Source organism: Podarcis vaucheri (genome assembly GCF_965113315.1).
Source record: "Podarcis vaucheri genome assembly, chromosome: 4".
Classification (NCBI taxonomy): domain Eukaryota; kingdom Metazoa; phylum Chordata; class Lepidosauria; order Squamata; family Lacertidae; genus Podarcis; species Podarcis vaucheri.
The window spans coordinates 2,850,364-2,873,551 of NC_138762.1; the positions used below are offsets into that span (position 1 = coordinate 2,850,364).

Sequence of the window (23,188 nt, forward strand, 5' to 3'; positions counted from 1 at the left end):
AAACAAACCATCCGAGACAGCAGTTATATTGCTTCCTTGCTTGGCAGCAAAAGCAAGTCAAACAGAACAAAGAAACAGCTTCTCCAGAAGTTGGAGACAGCTCCTCCCCAGAACAGGCAAGACGATGGGTTCTGAGCTGTTAAGCCTATAAGCTCCGATTCCCCATCACACCCCCTCTCGTCCTGCACTGCTGGGGGCTCGTAAGTTTCACCACTTACCCCAAACGCAGACCTTTACAGAACTCCCCATGATGCTGAAAGCTCAAAGGTTTCATGTCCCCATCTGCCAGGTTCTTCTGGCTTGGACAGTACTGCAATCTCACCAAGCCTAACTGGATACTCTGACACACATTCTGGAAACGGATGTCTAGGTGTTTGGTTCTGGCCTTAAACTGCCCAGACTCTGCCAACTTCAGACAGGGTTGATTGTCCTCCCACACCGTGATGGGCAAACAACAATACCTGCAGATTTCTTGAACCAAACAAACATAGAATTCATATTCCCTGCAAAGCTCAGACAGCGCACTGAATTCAGCTTCAGTAAAGGAAAGGACAATGAGACTTTGCTTCCGGGTGTGATGGCCTGGGATTCGGATTCAGATGATGAACCTGAGGAATCCCAACCTACACAGGATTCCCCGCCTCCAGAAGCAGATGAGCCGGGGTTGGGGCATGAGCCTGAAGGGTCCTCACCTGTGCTGGATCCTCAGGTGCAGGCACCAGCTGAGTCTGCTCTGGCTCCTGAGGTGATGGAGGACCCATTGCCTGCAGGTGCTCCACTCTCAGCCCCGTCAGAGGATGCTGGGGTTGCCTCTGGGTCCGGTAACCCTCCAGCCTCTCCTGAGCTGCAGAGGCTTAGGGCAGAGAGGCAGAGGGAACTAAGTTCCCGCAGGAAGAGTGCTCGCCTCCTGGCCAGGAGAGGCGAGTCTTTTGAGGATCAGGGCCGCCCTATGCCTCGAGACATATAAAAGGCAGCCAGCCCCAGTCCCAAGTTGCGGGAGCAACGTTGGTAGTTGACAGTCCCTGCCCTGCACACAGCTTCAACTTTAAGGGACTGCCTTCATATTGCTTCATCAACCACGGACTGGACTTAGACCTTGCCTCTTGATTAACCCTCGGGACCAGCACACCGGGACTTCCACCCAACCAAAGAGTCCCCAAACCTTACCACCATCCCAGATGCGGACTTCCTGTTAGCCAGATTCGCCTAATTGCTATCTGTCCAGCACATCAGCTAGCCATCACCCTTAGCTGACAGCTTGAGACAGAAATCCTTGGTATCCTGCAGATAACGCAACACCCTCTTGATACCATTCCAGGCACTCACACTCGGGTTTGTAGCTTCCCTGCTGAGCAGATTGGTAGCAAAAGCAATGTCCGGTCTGCTCCACTGGGACAGATACAACAGACTACCCAGAGCTGACTGAAAAATCTCAGCATCTTTGAACTCAGCGCATTCTACTTGCTGACTATGTTTCACATAACTTGTCTCCATGGGTGTCCTGACCCCTGCATTCAGACATCCTGAACTTCTCAAGCCGTGATGCTGACTTGAATAAAATATTGGTGGGGGGCCAGGTAAGGCCCTCCTTGCACAATCAATCACATGATACATGCACATCATTTGAATGGCAATGCCTATAAAGGCAGTGGTTTTTTTAAAAAAGTAATATTTTGAGCCCATAGTTCAATTTCCAGCAGCTCCCCTTGCCCCAGAGAACACTTCTAGCATTCCATCTCCCCTACCTGTGTCCATTTGGTATCATCCTTTCAAGGTTTTTTCCTGTCCATTGTGTTTGTCTTTCATTTGTTCTCCTATGTGTGTTGTCAGTAGAAGCCACAATTCTGTGGGTACTCTAGGTGGTGCAGAAAGCACCTAGAAGCTCCCTAGAGGTTCAAGTGCTGATAAACTTCAGTTTTGTGATCTATAAATTTCATTTAGCCAGCAGAGGGTGTCACAGGGCCAGCCTACCTTCCCTTTAGAGCAAACATGGGTCTCCAGCTGTTTTTGGACTACAACTCCCATCATCCCTAGCTAGCAGGACTAATGGGAAGGGATAACGGAAACTGTAGTCCAGAAGCTGCTGGGAACCAAAGTTTGGGAAACCCTGCTTCAAAGCAACTTTTGCGTTTGGCCTGCAAATATGGGACCTGTCCACTTTTGTATTTTCTTGTATTTTGATTTTCTTGTGACCTTTGTACATTATTTATTTATTTATTTATTTATAGAGGGAAAATTCAAAGAGAAATTGTATGGCAAGTTGTGGAAGAATAAAAGGTTGTGTTTGGGGGGGAAAACCCTGGGAGTGGCCCCCTCAAATATTTTATTGGGGGACAAAGACCCCATGGGCTTTAAGAGTTGGTGCCTAGTCCCTACACCCACAGGTCTCAGGAATGTTACAACATAAAAACATGTCAGAGCCAGCCGTTACAATGGTGCTTTTTGGCATAAAATAAAGATGCAGAAGCCAGCAATATTTCCATGGACGGAGGACAGCTCATTTCAGACTTCTCCTCTCCCTCCGGTCCTTTATTACTCTTTGTCCTCTCCAGCTGCATGGCTGCATTCCAATGTCTCACGTTACCTACATCCGGTCAAGCTTTAACCCACCCACAAACGATATAGGGTTACACTGCCCAGAGGGGGGGGGATATAACTCCTTATAAGGTCAATGCATTCCAATACATTGTAAAGCTCAGAGTGCTGGTCAGCCGAGGTCAGGGGGCACCCTGCAATATTGCAAGCCTCTGCCGTGGCTATCTGACTCCCACAAAAACACAAGATAAAAACACAAAACTGATGTTAATCAGCCAAAGGTGGAGATTTGTCTGGTTCCTAAAGATGTTTAATGGTTTTTCCGACCTTTGTATAGATTCTTTGATGGAAAGTGAGATTGGAGCTCCTCCAGGAGGTTTGGGCTGGGTGTTCATCAGTATGCGGATGATACCCAGCTCTACCTCTCTTTTAAATCAGAACCAGTGAAGGCGGTGAAGGTCCTGTGTGAGTGTCTGGAGGCGGTTGGAGGATGGATGGCGGCTAACAGATTGAGGTTGAATCCTGACAAGACAGAAGTACTGTTTTTGGGGGACAGGAGGCGGGCAGGTGTGGAGGATTCCCTGGTCCTGAATGGGGTAACTGTGCCCCTGAAGGACCAGGTGCGCAGCCTGGGAGTCATTTTGGACTCACAGCTGTCCATGGAGGCACAGGTCAAATCTGTGTCCAGGGCAGCTGTTTACCAGCTCCATCTGGTACGTAGGCTGAGACCCTATCTGCCTGCGGACTGTCTCGCCAGAGTGGTGCATGCTCTGGTTATCTCCCGCTTGGACTACTGCAATGCACTCTACGTGGGGCTACCTTTGAAGGTGACTCGGAAACTACAACTAATCCAGAATGCAGCAGCTAGACTGGTGACTGGGAGCGGCCGCCAAGACCATATAACACCGGTCTTGAAAGACCTGCATTGGCTCCCAGTACGTTTCCGAGCACAATTCAAAGTATTGGTGCTGACCTTTAAAGCCCTAAACGGCCTCAGTCCAGTATACCTGAAGGAGCGTCTCCACCCCCATCATTCTGCCTGGACGCTGAGGTCCAGCGCCGAGGGCCTTCTGGCGGTTCCCTCATTGCGAGAAGCAAAGCTACAGGGAACCAGGCAGAGGGCCTTCTCGGTAGTGGCGCCCGCCCTGTGGAACACCCTTCCAGCAGATGTCAAGGCGATAAACAACTACCTGACATTCAGGAGACATCTTAAGGCAGCCCTGTTCAGGGAAGTTTTTAACCTGTGATATTGTATTGTATTTTTGGTTTTTATGGAAGCCGCTCAGAGTGGCTGGGGAGGCCCAGCCAGATGGGCGGGGTATAAATAATAAATTATTATTATTATTTCCACATTCCACACACTAATATGTTTTCTCCCCTGTATGAATTCTTTGATGGGAAGTGAGATTGGAGCTGTGAGTGAAGCTCTTTCCACATTCCACACACTGATAGGGTTTCTCCCCAGTATGAATTCTTTGATGCGAAGTGAGATTGGAGCTTTGAGTGAAGCTCTTTCCACATTCCACACACTGATAGGGTTTCTCCCCAGTATGAATTCTTTGATGCAAAGTGAGACAGAAGCTCTGACTGAAGCTCTTTCCACATTCCACACACTGATAGGGTTTCTCCCCTGAATGAATTCTCTGATGCTTAGTGAGATCGGACCTATGAGTGAAGCTCTTTCCACATTCCACACACTGATAGGGTTTCTCCCCTGTATGAATTCTTTGATGCGAAGTGAGATTGCAGTTTTCAGTGAAGCTCTTTCCACATTCCACACACTGATAGGGTTTCTCCCCTGTATGAATTCTTTGATGGTAAGTGAGACTGTGGCTGTGACTGAAGCTCTTTCCACATTCCACACACTGATACGGTTTCTCCCCAGTATGAATTCTTTGATGGGAAGTGAGATCAGCGCTCTGACTGAAGCTCTTACCACATTCCACACATTGATAGCGTTTCTCCCCTGTATGAATTCTTTGATGGGAAGTGAGATTGTGGCTGTGACTGAAGCTCTTTCCACATTCCACACACTGATAGGGTTTCTCCCCTGTATGAATTCTTCTATGGGAAGTGAGAGAGGAGCTATCAGTGAAGCTCTTTCCACATTCCACACACTGATAGGGTTTCTCCCCTGTATGAATTCTTTGATGGGTAGTGAGATTGGCGCTCTTCTTGAAGCTCTTTCCACATTCCACACACTGATAGGGTTTCTCCCCTGTATGAATTCTTTGATGGGAAGTGAGATTGGAGCTGTGAGTGAAGCTCTTTCCACATTCCACACACTGATAGGGTTTCTCCCCAGTATGAATTCTTTGATGCAAAGTGAGTTTGGTGCTTTGAGTGAAGCTCTTTCCACATTCCACACACTGATAGGGTTTCTCCCCAGTATGAATTCTTTGATGCAAAGTGAGACAGAAGCTCTGACTGAAGCTCTTTCCACATTCCACACACTGGTAGGGTTTCTCCCCAGTATGAATTCTTTGATGCGAAGTGAGATAGGAGCTCTTACTGAAGCTCTTTCCACATTCCACACACTGATAGGGTTTCTCCCCTGTATGAATTCTTTGATGGGAAGTGAGAGAGGAGCTTTCAGTGAAGCTCTTTCCACATTCCACACACTGATAGGGTTTCCCCCCAGTATGAATTCTTTGATGGGACGTGAGTTTGGATCTATGAATGAAGGTCTTTCCACATTCCACACACTGATAGGGTTTCTCCCCTGTATGAATTCTTTGATGCATAGTGAGATTGGAGCTCTGACTGAAGCTCTTTCCACATTCCACACACTGATAGGGTTTCTCCCCAGTATGAATTCTTTGATGGGACGTGAGTTTGGATCTATGAATGAAGGTCTTTCCACATTCCACACACTGATAGGGTTTCTCCCCAGTATGAATTCTTTGATGCAAAGTGAGATTGGAGCTTTCAGTGAAGCTCTTTCCACATTCCACACACTGATAGGGTTTCTCCCCTGTATGAATTCTTTGATGGGAAGTGAGAGAGGAGCTCTTCCTGAAGCTCTTTCCACATTCCACACACTGATAGGGTTTCTCCCCTGTATGAATTCTTTGATGCAAAGTAAGTTTGGAGCTATAAGTGAAGCTCTTTCCACATTCCACACACTGATAGGGTTTCTCCCCAGTATGAATTCTTTGATGGGAAGTGAGTTTGGAGCTCTTACTGAAGCTCTTTCCACATTCCGCAAACTGATAGGGTTTCTCCCCTGTATGAATTCTCTGATGGGAAGTGAGAGAGGAGCTCTTCCTGAAGCTCTTTCCACATTCCACACACTGATAGGGCTTCTCCCCTGTATGACTTCTCTGGTGCTTAGTGAGAGAGGAGCTCACACTAAAACGCTTTCCACATTCCACACACTGATAGGGTTTCTCCCCTGTGTGAATTCTCTGATGGGAAGTGAGATGGGAGCTCTTCCTGAATCTCTTTCCACATTCCACGCACTGATAGGGTTTCTCCCCTGTATGAATTCTTTGATGCCTAGTGAGAGAGGGGCTCCTACTGAAGCTCTTTCCACACTCCAAATTTTCACGTGGCTCCTCCTCTCTGGGGATTTTATCGTGGTCACCTTTGTTTTTGATTTCATCACAATCTGCAATGGAGACAAAAAGGGATTAGAGCCTCAAGAACAAATGGAGAAGAAATTAAGGGAGTTCAGTGTGTGTTTCTTACCTTTGTTGTTTGTCAATAACCAACATATTTATTATCAGATTTTGTTGAGTTGTTGACTGCTGCTTTGTTTGCTATAGAGTAGTGGCCAAAATTGTGGAAGACTTTTGCAGAAAAGTGTATTTCAGAGGTTTGATGGCTCATAACACTGCTTCTTTTGGAGTAATATCATACAATTATGTATCAACGGAAATTGTTCATTTACCCATATTCTATCTAATGTTATAGCCAAACAACCAGAAAAAGGAAGCACAACTTGCTTAGGTTGACTCTGTGTCTTTTTGTGGTTGGTTTTTTTGTGTTCTTATAAAACATAATAAAATTATAGAAATGGCACAAAGAGTTGACTGGTCATCCAGAAAGCGATGTAAAATTGGACTGTTTAATGAACAATGCTACAGTTATGAAGAAACTGATGAAAGATTAGGAAAAACTTAACCAGAGCTGGCCATTATATATTTTTGAAGAGGTATCAGGAGACTCAGTCACTATAAAATCAGACCGGTAAAGGCAGGGAAAGGTGCACAAAGGCAAGTGACGATGGACGAGTGGAGAGACTGTCCCTACATGACAGAAGAAAATCATCTGGGTGTATACAAGATGACATGGCGCAATTTAATGTGAAGTTGATTGCAAGGACTGGTCAAAATGTTATAATTCTAAGGAATAAGCCATTTTCATCTCACAAGCAAAGGTTGAAAAGATTAAACCCATGTTAACTGGACAGCAGAACAATGGAACAGTGTTATTTGGAGCAATGAGACCCAAATCTCATTGCTTGGTAGTGATGGCATAACATACACGAGGAGAAGAATCAGGTAAGATTTACATCCACTTGCATTACACCGACCATGAAACACTCAGATATTGTGTTGATCTGGGGTTGTATGGCAGCAAAAGGTGTGGGCAAAATTTACATCATTAATGGGGATGTAAATGCCCTAAAATGCATAAATGAAAGACTTGCGCGCAAACTGAAGCGTTCCTCAGGTGATCTTTTCCCAGATGCTGAAGCACATTGTCAGGGAACTGCCCTCGGTTCAGGAGGGAGAGAGGATAAGCCGAATGGATTACAGAGAGCCTCCAGGGATCGTGGGAAGCAGCTCCTCTTCAAGGGAGGAGAATAAAGATGCCTCCAGTGGAGTGGCGCTGCAGGAGTCGGAAGAGGCAAGACAGTGCCAGGACAACTTGCGAAGATGATGCTTTCCTGGAACAGATGGCCAAGCATGCAAAAGGAAGGGAGATAGTAGTAATGGGGGAATTCAATTACCCGGATATTTGTTGGACGTCAAACTCAGCCAAGAGCATAAGGTCAAACAGATTCCTCACTGGCCTTGCAGACAACTTCATTGTCCAGAAAGTGGGAGAAGCAACAAGAGGAACAGCCATTTTAGATCTGGTCTTAACCAATGTTGATGACCTGGTTAGTGGGGTAGAAGTGGAAGGATCATTAGGCGCGAGTGATCATGCTCTTCTGAAGTTTACTATACAGCGGAAAGGAGCAGCCAAGCATACTAGGACTCAATTTCTTGACTTTAAGAAAGCCGACTTCATAAAACTTAGGGAAGTGCTGGGTGAGATCCCATGGACAACAATACTAAAAGGAAAGGGAGTTCATGATGGCTGGGAGTTTGTTAAGAGGGAGATAGTAAAAGCACAACGTCAGGCAATACCAATGAGACGGAAACATGGAAGGTGCCTAAAGAAGCCAGGGTGGCTATCTAAAGAACTTTTAACTGAATTAAGATTAAAAAAGGATGTGTACAAAAAATGGAAAAGGGGGGAAACCACCAAAGAGGAATTCAAACAAATAGCCAGCACGTGTAGACACAAAGTCAGAAAAGCTCAAGCACAGAATGAACTCAGGCTTGCTAGAGAGGTTAAAAGCAACAAAAAAGGCTTTTATGGGTATGTTCGTAGCAAAAGGAAGAACAAAGAAACAGTGGGGTCACTCAGAGGAGAAGATGGTGAAATGCAAACAGGGGACACAGAAAGGGCTGAACTCCTCAATGCCTTCTTTGCCTCAGTCTTCTCCGATAAAGAAAACAATGCCCGACCTGAAGAATTTGGAGCAAATGATTCAGCAAAGAAAATACAGCCCAGAATAACTAAGGAGATAGTACAAGAATATTTGGCTAGTTTAGATGTATTCAAGTCTCCAGGGCCAGATGAACTGCATCCAAGAGTATTAAAAGAACTGGCAGATGTGATCTCAGAACCACTGGCAGTCATCTTTGAGAATTCCTGGAGAACAGGCGAAGTCCCGGCAGACTGGAGGAGGGCAAATGTTGTCCCTATTTTCAAAAAGGGGAAAAGAGAGGACCCAAATAATTACCGCGCAGTCAGTCTGACATCAATAGCAGGGAAGATTCTGGAGCAGATCATTAAGCAAACAGTCTGTGAGCACCTAGAAAGGAATGCTGTGATCACCAATAGTCAGCATGGATTTCTGAAAAATAGGTCATGTCAGACTAACCTGATCTCGTTTTTTGACAGAATTACAAGCCTGGTAGATGAAGGGAACGCAGTGGATGTAGCCTACCTTGATTTCAGCAAGGCATTTGACAAGGTGCCCCATGATATTCTTGTAAAGAAGCTGGTAAAATGCGGTCTTGACTATGCTACCACTCAGTGGATTTGTAACTGGCTGACTGACCGAACCCAAAGGGTGCTCATCAATGGTTCCTCTTCATCCTGGAGAAGAGTGACTAGTGGGGTGCCACAGGGTTCTGTCTTGGGCCCGGTCTTATTCAACATCTTTATCAACGACTTGGATGATGGACTCAAGGGCATCCTGATCAAATTTGCAGATGACACCAAATTGGGAGGGGTGGCTAACACCCCAGAGGACAGGATCACACTTCAAAACGACCTTGACAGATTAGAGAACTGGGCAAAAACAAACAAGATGAATTTTAACAGGGAGAAATGTAAAGTATTGCACTTGGGCAAAAAAAATGAGAGGCACAAATACAAGATGGTTGACACCTGGCTTGAGAGCAGTACATGTGAAAAGGATCTAGGAGTCTTGGTTGACCACAAACTTGACATGAGCCAACAGTGTGACGCGGCAGCTAAAAAAGCCAATCCAATTCTCGGCTGCATCAATAGGAGTATAGCATCTAGATCAAGGGAAGTAATAGTGCCACTGTATTCTCCTCTGGTCAGACCACACCTGGAGTACTGTGTCCAGTTCTGGGCACCACAATTCAAGAAGGACACTGACAAACTGGAACGTGTCCAGAGGAGGGCAACCAAAATGGTCAAAGGCCTGTAAACGATGCCTTATGAGGAACGGCTAAGGGAGCTGAGCATGTTTAGCCTGGAGAAGAGGAGGTTAAGGGGTGATATGATAGCCATGTTCAAATATATAAAAGGATGTCACATAGAGGAGGGAGAAAGGTTGTTTTCTGCTGCTCCGGAGAAGCGGACACGGAGCAATGGATCCAAACTACAAGAAAGAAGATTCCACCTAAACATTAGGAAGAACTTCCTGACAGTAAGAGCTGTTCGACAGTGGAATTTGCTGCCAAGGAGTGTGGTGGAGTCTCCTACTTTGGAGGTCTTTAAGCAGAGGCTTGACAACCATATGTCAGGAGTGCTCTGATGGTGTTTCCTGCTTGGCAGGGGGTTGGACTCGATGGCCCTTGTGGTCTCTTCCAACTCTATGATTCTATGATTCTATTCTATGATTCTAACTTGCCTGGGCAAAGCGGGGAGGAGAGGGGTCCTCTGTTACCCACACCTTCCTTGCGCAGAAAGCATCTGCGCAGAGAGGGGAGGCGCAGACTGGGAGTCAAGAAGCTGCTTTGCTGGGGAAAGTTTAGGAACCGCCCACTCACGGATTCTGCCAACGACTGAGTCAGCCACGGGAGAGTGGCGCTCCGAACAGGTAAGGTTTATTTTGGCAGCAAAAGCAAGGCTTCACAGCTAAGCAGGGAGATATTTGCCTGCTTGCTCTCGAGCAACCCCTTGGAAACATTACACACACACACACACACACATATATATTCTATTTTATACTTCAACAGGATTCCGCTCCATGTCATGTTGCTGCTGTGTGCAAAAGGTGCTTTCAATATAAAGATATTTCACTGCCGGAATGGCCTGGGAATAGCCCAAACTTTAACCCAATCAGAAATCTATGGAGCCGACTAAAGAAACTTGTTAGTCAGAAGCAACCCAGCAATAAAGTCCAATTAACAGAGGCAATAATTTAATCTTGGTTTCACTTTATTACAGCTGCAGTACTAAAAACTTGGTTCATATCATGGGAAGGCATTGTAAGGCCGTAATTAAAGCTAAAGGTTGCCAATGGTTAGGACTGCTGTTCTAATAAATACTCCTTCATAAAAGTTCTTTCATTACATTCTTCATTAGATTATCCTTCATTGATATATAATTTTATGGTATTACTCCACACAAAAGTGGTGTTATGAGCCATCAAACCTCAGAAATACACTTTTCACAAAAGGTTTCCACAATTTTGGCCACTAGGAGAAGTTCACTTTAAAGTTAATGTTCTATTTATATGGGATCAGACTATTATTTATGTTTCATGTTTATATATGTGTTGGAAGCCGCCCAGAGTGGCTTGGGCAACCCAGCCAAATGGGCAGGGTATAAATAAAAAATATTATTATTACTAGAGTGTTACATTGATTTAAGAACGGTCCTGTTCTGGAAAAGATTAAGTTTGTAAACCATCTTCATCATCATCATCATCATCATCATCATCATCATCATCACTGCTACTACTACCTGAGATTCAATAAGTCTAGCTCTTATCTGGGATGAATTTTGTTTGGCCCAACCATGACATCCCCTCCATCTCCATTGTCAGTCATTTCTTTCATAGAATCATAGAGTTGGAAGAGACCACAAGGGCCATCAAGTCCAACCCCCTGCCAAGCAGGAAACACCATCAGAGCACTCCTGACATATGGTTGTCAAGCCTCTGCTTAAAGACCTCCAAAGAAGGAGACTCCACCACACTCCTTGGCAGCAAATTCCACTGTCGAACAGCTCTTACTGTCAGGAAGTTCTTCCTAATGTTTTTGATCAACCCAAGACTGACAGGAGCAAATACAAAACCAGAAAACCTGAAGCTACGTATGTGGTGTCCGGTACGTTTCCACAGCTCTCTGGAATGAATTTTGTTTGGCCCAACCATAGCATCCCTTCCATCTCCATTGGCAGTCATTTCTTTGGTCAACACAAGACTGACAGGAGCAAAAACAAAAACAGAAAACCTGAAGCTCCACATTTCCTGGACTTGTAGCAGAGCGGCACAGCGAGTGAAGAAGAAGAAGAAGAGTTTGGATTTGATATCCCGCCTTTCACTCCCCTTCAGGAGTCTCAAAGCGGCTAACATTCTCCTTTCCCTTCCTCCCCCACAACAAACACTCTGTGAGGTGAGTGGGGCTGAGAGACTTCAGAGAAGTGTGACTGGCCCAAGGTCACCCAGCAGCTGCAGGTGGAGGAGCGGAGACACGAACCCGGTTTCCCAGATTACGTGACTACCGCTCTTAACCACTACACCATACTGGCTCTTGTGTGTGTGAGCTTGCAGAACTCAGAGTCCAATACACTGCTGTTCCTCTAAATTACAAAGCTTTATTGTATGTACAGCAAGATAAACCATCGGAAGATGCAGACGTTGCGTCTTCCGTGTCTCAGCAGAAAACGAAAGTCAGAAAGAACGAAGAAACAGCTTTCCTGGATGTTGAGAAAGCTCCTCCCCAGATGCAGGACACTCTGAGCTGTTAACCCTGTAAGCTCTAAAGCTCACAACTTATCTTTCCTAACAATTCTGAAGCTGACATTGAAGATGGCCTGGGCAGTTCAGACCAGCCTGATCGTGGTAGAAAAAGGAGTAATTTGAGGAAGATTGTTCAAAGAAAAAACTGTAAGTTACTGTTTATTGTGGGGGTGTTAGGTTCCCAGGTGTTATAGGGGGCACTGTTGAGCTCTGTGAAAATATATGAGGTTGGTTCCATAGAGGTATGTTTTGAATTTCCAGGCTGATATGATGATCCCACAGGGAGCCTTACCAAGAGAGGCCACGATCCCACGAGTCTCCTCCATGACGTCCTTATGCAGAGCTCTCTGGTCAGGATCCAGGAACGCCCACTCCTCGTCCGTGAAACGAATGGTGACATCTTCAAAGCAGACTGGACCCTAAAAGATAAAGGGAAATGTCCTCCTCTGAGACAGCAGAAATATGATCTGCTACACAATGCTCTGTTGTTTCCTTCCTGTAAATAATAATAATAATAATAATAATAATAATAATAATAATAATAATAATTTATTATTTATACCCCGCCCATCTGGCTGGGTTGCGGTGTTGCTTCAATAGGATTGCTAGCTGCACATTTTATTTATGGATGCTTATTTTATTCTGCCTTTTAATTATGGGTATCCGTCTTTGTGCAAATAGGTGGTACTCCACCTTGTGGTTTTCAAGTCACTCTGCCTACGCAAGCACTCCAGTTTCCCCGATGGAAGGATCTACTTTCTCCTCTCCTTGTGAGTTGTTCTGGGAAGGTTCCCTCCCAATGCCCTAGGGCCAAATTCAAGGGGTTCATGGGGGCATGGAGAGGGGGAGGGGAGGAATGGGGGCAGGCTCCATTTTCCAGCGGATGGCGCTGGTTAGGTGAATCCAGGCCACTATTTGTTCTCATTTGTCCACTGCTTAGAAACCAATTTTTGCATTCAGTGATCAGTCTAGAAATAAGATAAGCCTATTTTGGATGGCCCCTTCATGGATCACTGCCTTGCAATGGCGAAGGGGCTTGAATAACTCAGAAAAGCTATGAGCTATGCGGTGCAGGGCCACCCAAGATGGACAGGTCATAGTGGAGAGTTTTGACCAAACGTGATCCACCTGGAGCAGGAACCGGTAAGCCACTCCAGTATCCCTGCCAAGAAAACTCCATGGACAAAGACAACAGGCATATAAAAGTTATGACGCTGGAAGATGAGCCCCTCAGGTCGGAAGGCGTCCAACATGCTACTGAGGAAGAGCGGAGGACAAGTACAAGTAGATTCAGAGCTGATGAAGAGGCTGGGCCAAAGCCGAAAGGACGCTCAGTTGCGGATATGCCTGGAAGCGAAAGGAAAGTCCAATGCTGTAAAGAAAAATATTGCATAGGAATCTGGAATGTAAGAACCATGAACCTTGGTAAGTTGGATGTGGTCAAAAATGAGATGGCAAGAATAAATATTGACATCCTGGGCATCAGTGAACTAAAATGGATGGGAATGGGCGAATTCAGTTCGGATGACCATCACATCTACTACTGTGGGCAAGAATCCTGTAAAAGAAATGGAGTGGCCCTTAGAGTCAACAAAAGAGTGGCAAAAGCTGTACTAGGATGCAATCTCAAAAATGATAGAATGATCTCGATACGAATACAAGGCAGACCTTTTAACATCACAGTAATCCAAGTTTATGCACCAACCACTGGTGCTGAAGAAACTGAAAATGACCAATTCTATGAAGACTTAAAACACCTTATAGAAATGACACCAAAGAGGGATGTTCTTCTCATTATAGGGGATTGGAATGCTAAAGTAGGGAGTCAAGAGATAAAAGGAACAACTGGCAAGTTTGGCCTTGGAGTTCAAAACGAAGCAGGGCAAAGGCTAACAGAGTTCTGCCAAGAGAACAAGCTGGTCATCACAAACACTCTTTTCCAACAACACAACAGACGACTCTACACATGGACATCACCAGATGGGCAGCATCAAAATCAGATTGATTATATTCTCTGCAGCCAAAGATGGAGAAGCTCTATACAGTCAGCAAAAACAAGACCTGGAGCTGACTGTGGCTCAGATCATCAGCTTCTTATAGCAAAATTCAAGCTTAAACTGAAGGAAGTAGGAAAAACCACTGGGCCGGTAAGATACAATCTAAATCAAATCCCAAATCCCTTATGAATACATAGTGGAATTGAGGAACAGGTTTAAGGATTTAGATTTGGTGGATAGAGTACCTGAAGAACTATGGATGGAGGCTCATAACATTATACAAGAGGCAGCAACTAAAACCATCCCAATGAAAAGGAAATGCAAGAAAGCAAAGTGGCTGTCCAACGAGGCCTTACAAATAGCGGGGGAGAGAAGGCAAGCAAAATGCGAGGGAGATAGTGACAGATACAGGAAACTGAATGCAGATTTCCAAAGAATAGCAAGGAGAAACAAGAAGGCCTTCTTAAACGAGCAATGCAAAGAAATAGAGGAAAACAATAGAATGGGAAAAACCAGAGATCTGTTCAAGAAAATTAGAGATATGAAAGGAACATTTCGTACAAAGATTACCATAATAAAAGACAAAAGTGGAAAGGACCTATCAGAAGCAGAAGACATCAAGAAGAGGTGGCAAGAATACACAGAGGAACTATACCAGAAAGAAATGGATGTCTCGTATACCCCAGGTAGTGTGGTTGCTGATCTTGAGCCAGACATCCTGGAGAGTGAAGTCAAATGGGCCTTAGAAAGCACTGCTAATAACAAGGCCAGTGGAAGTGATGATATTCCAGCTGAACTATTTAAATTTTTAAAAGATGTTGCTGTTAAGGTGCTACGCTCCATATGCCAGCAAATTTGGAAAACTCAGCAGTGGCCAGAGGATTGGAGAAGATCAGTCTACATCCCAATCCCAAAGAAGGGCAGTGCCAAAGAATGCTCCAACTACCGCACAATTGCACTCATTTCACACGCTAGCAAGGTTATGCTTAAAATTCTACAAGGCAGGCTCAAGCAGTATGTGGACCGAGAACTCCCAGAAGTGCAAGCTGGATTTAGAAGAGGCAGAGGAACCAGAGACCAAATTGCAAACATGCGCTGGATTATGGAGAAAGCTAGAGAGTTCCAGAAAGACATCTACTTCTGCTTCATTGACTATGCAAAAGCCTTTGACTGTGTCGACCACAGCAAACTATGGCAAGTTCTTAAAGAAATGGGAGTGCCTGATCACCTCATCTACAGTTAGAACTGGATATGGAACAACTGATTGGTTCAAAATTGGGAAAGGAGTACGACAAGGCTGTATATTGTCCCCCTGCTTATTTAACTTATATGCAGAATTCATCATGCGAAAGGCTGGGCTGGATGAATCCCAAGCCGGAATTAAGATCGCCGGAAGAAATATCAACAACCTCAGATATACAGATGACACAACCTTGATGGCAGAAAGTGAGGAGGAATTAAAGAACCTTTTAATGAGGGTGAAAGAGGAGAGCACAAAATATGGTCTGAAGGTCAACATCAGAAAAGCGAATATCATGGCCACTGGTCCCATCACCTCCTGGCAAATAGAAGGGGAAGAAATGGAAGCAGTAAGAGCTTTTACTTTCTTGGGCTCCATGATCACTGCAGATGGTGACAGCAGTCACAAAATTAAAAGACGCCTGCTCCTTGGGAGAAAGGTGGTGGCATACCTAGACAGCATCTTAAAAAGCAGAGACATCACCTTAACAACAAAGGTCCGTAGAGTTAAAGCCACGGTCTTCCCAGTAGTGATGTATGGAAGTGAGAGCCGGACCATAAAGAAGGCTGATCGCCAAAGAATTGATGCTTTTGAGTTATGGTGCTGGAGGAGACTCTTGAGAGTCCCATGGACTGCAAGAAGATCAAACGTATCCATTCTTAAGGAAATCAGCCCCGAGTGCTCACCGGAAGGACAGATTGTGAAGTTGAGGCTCCAATACTTTGGCCACCTCATGAGAAGAGAAGACTCCCTGGAAAAGACCCTGTTGTTGGGAAAGATGGAGGGCACAAGGAGAAGGGGACGACAGAGAATGAGATGGTTGGACAGTGTTCTCGAAGCTACAAACATGAGTCTGACCAAACTGTGGGAGGCAGTGGAAGACAGGAGTGCGTGGCGTGCTCTGGTCCATGGGGTCACGAAGAGTCGGACACGACTAAACGACTAAACAACAACAACAATTTTGGATGGCCATCTGTCTTGGATGATCTAGCAACGCAGGGGGTTGGACTTGATGACCCTTGGGGTCCCTTTCAACTCTAGGATTCCATGAAAACTGCAACTACAGATGAATCCTACTGGCGAAATTCAGAAGGCTGGTGTCAGAGTTCTATGGGTAGGAAATCCCACAGTACACAGCTGGAGTTCACACTTTCTTAGCAAGAACACGATATTCACAGACTTGGCTGAGTTTCGGGCCTCATGAGAACAGCAGCTCATTCCCAGAGGGTCTGTCAGTTTGCATAATCTAGCAGAGATTCCTGCAACGCAGGGGGTTTCCTGGCTCTGAGAGACAAGCAGGGAGGGTGGCTTCTGGCAGAAGGAGAGGGAGCCACCGATGGTTCCTCCTTCTCCTGACTCACCTCTGCCTCTCGACTTTCCTCTCCCACTCGCCTCCTTCCTCTTCTGCCTCTGATTCTGCACTGCATTCTGCCACAGTGTCTCCCAGCTCACTAAGCCCTGTTACCCCTTTAGCTTCTGACATCTCCTTTTCCCAGGCTTCTCCCTCTGATCACTCATCCTTCCTCCACTTCCACTCCTTCGGCTCTGAGCCATCTTCCCTTCCTGGTTCCCTGGCTGCTTCCTCCCACCATTCCTCTGTGCCCAACCAGTCCATGATATTGCTCCATCCCTCAGCCTCTGTCCCCACAAGGCAGCTTCCCCTGACCTGATCTGGTTCCACAGCCGCTGCTTCCCTTCTGCCCCCATGAGAAGGCGGATCAGGAGGTCTTGCTGGCATCATTCTGTCACCTGCAAGAGAAAAAATGTAAACAGGACGCCAGGAGTGCCTGCTTCTCTCACAGGGGAAACAGGGCATCTCTAACAACAGATGGGCCTTTCAGAAAGCCTTACTTGCTGAGAGCATTTGGAGGTTTGTGCCCATTTCATATGTTAGATGTGCAAAAACCCATCTCCCCTCCTCTGGACCCTTGCTTCCAACTGTCTCCCCGCAAAACAAGATGAAAAGAATATCAGTGTTTGTAAAAAAAAAAAGGTTCTGTTGGCATAAAAGAGTCCCCGAGAAGAGTATCCCTGCAGAGTACTGGTGTAGCTGCTCTGTGAGTCGCCTACTGTGGTCCTCTAGGAGTTCAGACTGTTCCAGTAGCCGATGCTGAGTGCTTTCCTGATCCTCAGATCCTAGCTGCCCCAGCGTCACTGCAGACAGTTACAGCTTGCCACCAACTGCTCCAACGCACAGCCACTGGCTCCATACACCACCAGGACTCACCAGCTCCCTGCTCAGATGCTGTCAGTCGTTTTGCACTCTGCACAAGCTCAGAAACACTGGGCCCATAACCTGTCAGTGTTTGTAAAAAAAAAAGAAGGGTTCTGACCTCCCTTTGTTGCCTCAGCCTGGTCCTCGGACCCTTGTTGACATAAAGAGTCCACGAGAAGAGTATCCTTGCAGAGTACTTTCCGCTTTTATTCTTAAAAGCCTTTCTGCAAAAGTGACTGACCAACTGTACACAAAAGCGACTGACCAACTGTACACACTGTTGGTTTCTGCTTCCTCACTGAGCAGCGAATGCATATCACAAGACATTGTTTTGCATTCCACAGTCCAAGTTACTGTTGGATTCCCACAGGAATGGGAGACTGGATGTGACGTACACTGGTTTGCTGTTTTTCACTCTTCTCTCGGTTTCTTTGTTAGAGAGACAGGTTGCTTCTCTGCTCTCACAGAGGCAAGATGCATGTTTGTATTCTCTCAGCACAGAGTGGAAATAAAGTTGAGAATGTGGCACATACTGCTTATCCTTCTGCTGTCTGGACTACTCTGCTTGGGCTCAAGATAAGTAAAGCCTGTATCAGCTTCAGATGGGCCGAAGCTGGTCAAAATCTCACACACACATCAACACTACCAGGTTTCACCAACCAACCAACCCAAACCAAACTAACATTTCTCACTCTATATATACAACCCGGTGCAGGCCGCTGACTCATGCTGACCCAGCTTTTTAAGCATTAAAGAAACAGCTGCCAATTTTTAGCCGTGACAAAGAACCCTCAGATGAGCTGGAAAACCAACAGAACAAGACCAAATGGAGAAGAGCCACCTTCCTCCTTACCCAGTGGCCGCTCTCTGGTGTCCAACGGAGGCCTCTCTGCCTCACAGGAATCCAGGTCCATTTCTGCAAAGAGTTCCGTTCCCTGAAAAAGAAACAAGGATTCAAAACAGAGAATGGGGAGAAATATTAGTAAAAGAATGACAAAGACAAAATTATTCAGGCTGTTACATCTCATTCCATGGATGCCTTCCCAGAAAACGGATGGGCCAACAGTAGAGCATTATGGGATGTTCTCTGTCCTGTTTGGAGCTCCTTGGGAGTATCCAGAGGAAAGTCTCTCTCACCTGCTTTCTCTCCTCTGCCTGACTCAGGAGGAAACCTTCGGCCAGGGCCACCGCCTGCGAACTGGTCTCCGCTCCGCATTCCCTCACCCAGCTCTCCATCTCTGGTGGAAGGACAGCCAGGAACTGCTCCAAGATCACCAGGTCCAGCATCTCAGCTTTCGTGTGCCTTTCTGGCTTCAGCCACTGACGGCCAAGGTGGTAGAGTCGGCTGCAAACCTCTCGGGGTCCTTTGGCCTCCTGGAAGCAGAACTGTCTCACCTGCTGGCTCTGCACCTCTGAGCGGAGGGTGTCCTCCTCACCCAGGATCTTCTGCACAAAATTTTCCCAGAACCCCCCACTGCTCCCAGTTTGGATGTCATGGCCTCTTCCTGCTTCAGGGCCAGCTGAGTCTTGCTCATCCATCTGTGCTCTCAGGAAGCCTGTGAGAGATCGGAAGGAACCTTTTGGTCTTCTGCCAAGTTCTGTCTGTCTGAATGAGAAGCTCTAGCAAATCCTACAAAGCAAATACATTGTTCTGTTACAGAATTTGTAGGTCAGTAGAAGAAAAAGATTCCCTGAGCAAGCATGGATGCGTCTTGCTGGGAACTAGGGCTGGACTGCACCGCATTCCAGTCCATGAGCTATCTTTTTGGGGGGGAAAGAAGAGTAGGAGGAGAAGAAATATGTCTCTAGCCTTCTAGCAATGCAAAATGTGGAGGCAACTGAACGGATTAATGTGAGGTGAATCAGTCTGGTTTCTGCTGCCTTCCAGTCAATGCATGAAGTCAGAACTGACAGACAAGAGAGTCATTTGCATCTTGTGAATAATGGATGCTTGGCTCTAGTGGGGGTCCTCACCTGGGGGTCCTCAGGAGTTGTTCTCCCCCCACCCCCACTCCCCTGCTTCTGTCTCCTTTTCTTGCACTTGGACTCTCTGCCGCTCTCCAGACAGACTCCTGGGGTGGGGTCCCTTTTTCTTTGCTCCGAGGGCCAGGAATGTATCTGGCCAACCCCTGAGGGCCAAGTGGATGTGGCCAAAGACACCTCCCTTGAAATTTAGGCGGGTAATTTAGTATTAGTAATAATAATAATAATAATTTATTATTTGTACCCCGCCCATCTGGCTGGGTTTCCCCAGCCACTCTGGGCGGCTTCCAACAAAGATGAAAGATACACTAAAATGTCACATATTAAAAACTTCCCTGAACAGGGCTGCCTTCAGATGTCTTCTGAATGTCAGGTAGTTGTTTATCGCTTTGACATCTGATGGGAGGGCGTTCCACAGGGCGGGCGCCACTACCGAGAAGGCCCTCTGCCTTGTTCCCTGTAACTTGGCCTCTTGCAGTGAGGGAACCGCCAGAAGGCCCTCGGAGCTGGACCTCAGTGTCCGGGCAGAACGATGGGGGAGGAGACGCTCCTTCAGATATACTGGACAGAGGCCATTTAGGGCTTTAAAGGTCAGCACCAACACTTTGAATTGTGCTCGGAAACGTACTGGGAGCCAATGCAGGTCTTTCAAGACCAGTGTTATATGGTCTCGGCGGCCGCTCCCAGTCACCAGTCTAGCTGCCGCATTCTGGATTAGTTGTAGTTTCCGGGTCACCTTCAAAGGTAGCCCCACGTAGAGCGTGTTGCAGTAGTCCAAGCGTGAGATAACTAGAGCATGCACCACTCTGGCGAGACAGTCCGCGGGCAGGTAGGGTCTTAGACAGCTGCCCTGGACACAGAGTTAACCTGTGCCTCCATGGACAGCTGTGAGTCCAAAATGACTCCCAGGCTGCGCACCTGGTCCTTCAGGGGCACAGTTACCCCATTCAGGACCAGGGAATCCTCCACACCTGCTCACCTCCTGTCCCCCAAAAACAGTACTTCTGTCTTGTCAGGATTCAACCTCAATCTGTTAGCCGCCATCCATCCTCCAACCGCTTCCAGACACTCACACAGGACCTTCACCGCCTTCACTTGTTCTGATTTAAAAGAGAGGTAGATAGCTTCACACACACAGCCATTGATGCCAAGGTCCTTGGAGGCTCAGGGACTAGGAGCGCCCATTTCCGGCTGCTTTGCCAGCAACAATCCTTTGCACTTGGACTCTCTGCCGCTCTCCAGACAGACTCCTGGGTGGGGTCCCTTTTTCTTTGCTCTGAGGGACAACCTGCTGAGTGCCAAGTGAGTTGTGCCAAAGACACCTCCCTTGAAATTTAGGCGGGTTTTTTATTATTATTATTCAATTAGATAGCTTAACACACACACAGCCATTGATCCCAAGGTCCCTGGAGGCTCAGTGAGTAGCAGCGCCCATTTCCGGCTGCTTTGCCAGCAACAATCCCTTTGGGAGAGAGAGGACGTGGTCCTGGGATGCCCTGCTCTGGGTGCGAGGGGATTGCTGCAGTGGCCTCCGTGGGGAGCTGCCCTGGGAGACACTGGGAAACTGGTCCCCAATGCAGCAGCCAGACTCTGGGAAACTGGGATCCCTCTCTTTATTCCTGGCCTTTCTCTCCCACCTTTTTTTTTGGGGGGGGGGCTAGTCCACCTCCTCGTCCAGTTTGGAAAACCATTTGCAGATGTTTCCTCTGTTGTGCAATGAGGCTGAGCGACGTAACACAGAGTTAAAGTCCCAGGGACTCCTTTGTTTAAAGAAGGGAGATCTTTTCTGAAAGGGGGGGGGCAAATGAGTTTGGGATCCTCTGATCTGCAGGAAGGAGAGCGTGGCAGACCTGGCCCCTCCCTGGCAGGACCCTCTCCTCCCTGACTTGGGGTCCCCCCCGCAGGAGCAGATCAGGCCCCCCCGGCCCCCTCCCCTGCTGCAGCCCTGGGACCCCCACCAGATCCTAGAGAGAGAGGAGACTCACCAGATCCCAGAGAGAGAGGAGACTCACCAGATCCCAGAGAGAGAGAGAGGAGACTCACCAGATCCCAGGAGGGGAGAGCGAGGCAGCCCTTGCAGCAGAGACACAAAGCAACACCCCCCCCTTCCTTGCAGGAAAGGACTGGGGAGGGAGGGGCCTTGGCTCTGGAGGACCTGCCCCCCCTTGCTTCCTGGCCTCTCTAGGAAGGCAGCTCACTTCCCTTTAACCCTTGCCAAGCCGAGTCCCTCCAGCTCAGCCCTCTCTCGCTTGGCAGAACCTCAGATTATTATTATTTCTTTATGGATTAAGGGGGGCAGCTGCCCCCCCCCCTGGCTACGCCAATGCCCAGATATCCTTTTGGGGGTGAGGCTCTTGGCTGGACTCTGAGCATCTCCCTCCCTTCATCAAGAGATCTCAGAGACCTTTAAAACACAGAACACGTGAGATGCAGACTGATGATCCACGTGTTACAGACCAAACGTCTGTACCCCTGCCCAAGTGGGTCCTAAACAATCAATACATATGATAAGAAGGATGGCCAGGAGGACAACAATCATTATCACCTTTATGTGAGACCTGTTTCCTGGCCCTAAAATTAACAGCCTAAGATTAACATATCAGAAAAGCTACAGCAAAGAAACTGCCCCCTGTCTTTGATGACCCAGGACGCCTGCCTGTCTAAGTGGGTACGTGACTTGTGAAGAAAGAGAAATGGAACAGGGATGCAGAGGAGTGGATTGATCAAGAATCATATGAAAATACTTTAAACCCAGTCAACGCAATGCTTTCATTGCTGACACAGAAGGCTTACTCTATATTTGTTATAAATCCTCATAGCAATCCCACCTGATCACTACAGGAAGTGTTGTCTTTTGGCTTGAAGAGCGAAGCTGAGGTTGACGGAAGAAGGCAGACTTTGGTCAATTCTCTTTCGTTACATAGACGTTTACTTCAAGGGTGGGAGAAGGAAGCATAGTCCTACTTCTGTGAGTGGAGCAGAAGTCTTTCCACTCATGTGGTTTACATGCTCTGAAAGTTAGGATCTGTTTTGAGATTTAAATTTTGAAAGGGTGGAGTGGAACCGAATATTGACCATCTTGATAGCCTGGGGAGCCACATTCTGGTTGAAGGAGGCCAGGATTGGTCCCCAAGGCTTGGGATGTCCCTCCTTCCCTGCCGTAGGACTTGGAACCCAGGAGAAAACTCTTGGAATAGCCTTGCCAGGTGCTCAGGGAGGACTCACCTGTCCCCATGTCCTTCTCTTTGCAGATGTGCTGCGGTTGCACATCCCTCTCCCAGGGGTGAGCATTGGAGAGAACCAGAGCAGGGACTCAGACCTGCCCTCCTTGCCCCCCACTCTGCACTCTGGGAGGTGGAGAAGCCCTCCCTTCCTGAGGAACTGACAGCCTGACTTTTGCCTTTCAGCTGCTGGAGGAAGATCAGCTGTACCTGCCGGAGGTGATTCAGAACTGCCAGGCAGCTCAGCTCAGGGGGCTCTGAACCCAGAACTGCTCCAAGCAGGAGGCGGCCCAAGCCATCCTGGTGAGTGATGGGGAGGTGGGGGAGGGAGGGGCTTTGGGGACGGGGTTGTCCGTCTGCCAGAGAGGAGTACCCTACTGGCTTAGATTCACGTATCCTGTTTGAAAGGGGAATCATCTGAGGGACTTCCTGTGAAAATCTGGGTCAGGAATGCTGTTCCTGGAATGGACAAACACACAAGACGTAACTGGGTGTGCAGTCACATAAACAATACTCTTCTATATAGTCTTATCACAATATCAAATGTTT

The 23,188-nt window shown here is 47.1% G+C and overlaps 4 protein-coding genes across 4 annotated transcripts in view; 1 reads left to right on the forward strand and 3 right to left on the reverse strand.

The window, feature by feature from the left end:
* Positions 1-21,604, reverse strand: part of LOC309530315 (uncharacterized protein) — a 367,943-nt gene extending 346,339 nt beyond the window's left edge. Inside the window, exon 1 of the mRNA XM_082219131.1 lies at positions 21,462-21,604. The gene's annotated coding sequence lies outside the window, so the exon portion shown is untranslated. The remainder of the gene's footprint in view (positions 1-21,461) is intronic.
* LOC309530282 (uncharacterized protein) overlaps positions 1-23,188 on the forward strand; it is a 487,095-nt gene that overhangs the window by 164,940 nt on the left and 298,967 nt on the right. The window lies entirely within an intron of this gene.
* The window catches only part of LOC309530302 (uncharacterized protein), a 218,749-nt gene that overhangs the window by 50,889 nt on the left and 144,672 nt on the right, over positions 1-23,188 (reverse strand). The window lies entirely within an intron of this gene.
* On the reverse strand, positions 12,077-18,367 carry LOC309530594 (zinc finger protein 549-like). The gene is made up of 3 exons (XM_082219670.1): positions 18,289-18,367; positions 16,887-16,969; positions 12,077-12,402 (listed from the first exon to the last, which is right to left on the reverse strand). Exons 1-3 carry the CDS (start codon positions 18,347-18,349, stop codon positions 12,172-12,174), a joined length of 375 nt encoding a protein of 124 aa, XP_082075796.1. The 5' UTR covers positions 18,350-18,367; the 3' UTR covers positions 12,077-12,171.

Excerpts from the sequence above, each read along its gene's own strand:
- LOC309530594 (XM_082219670.1), bottom strand. The coding sequence starts at position 18,349 with ATGGACCTGGATTCCTGTGAGGCAGAGAGGCCTCCGTTGGACACCAGA. Across the intron at positions 16,970-18,288 it reads CACCAGAGAGCGGCCACTGG|GTGACAGAATGATGCCAGCA; the intron begins GTAAGGAGGAAG and ends TTTCTCTTGCAG. Across the intron at positions 12,403-16,886 it reads CGGCTGTGGAACCAGATCAG|GGTCCAGTCTGCTTTGAAGA; the intron begins GTCAGGGGAAGC and ends TTTATCTTTTAG.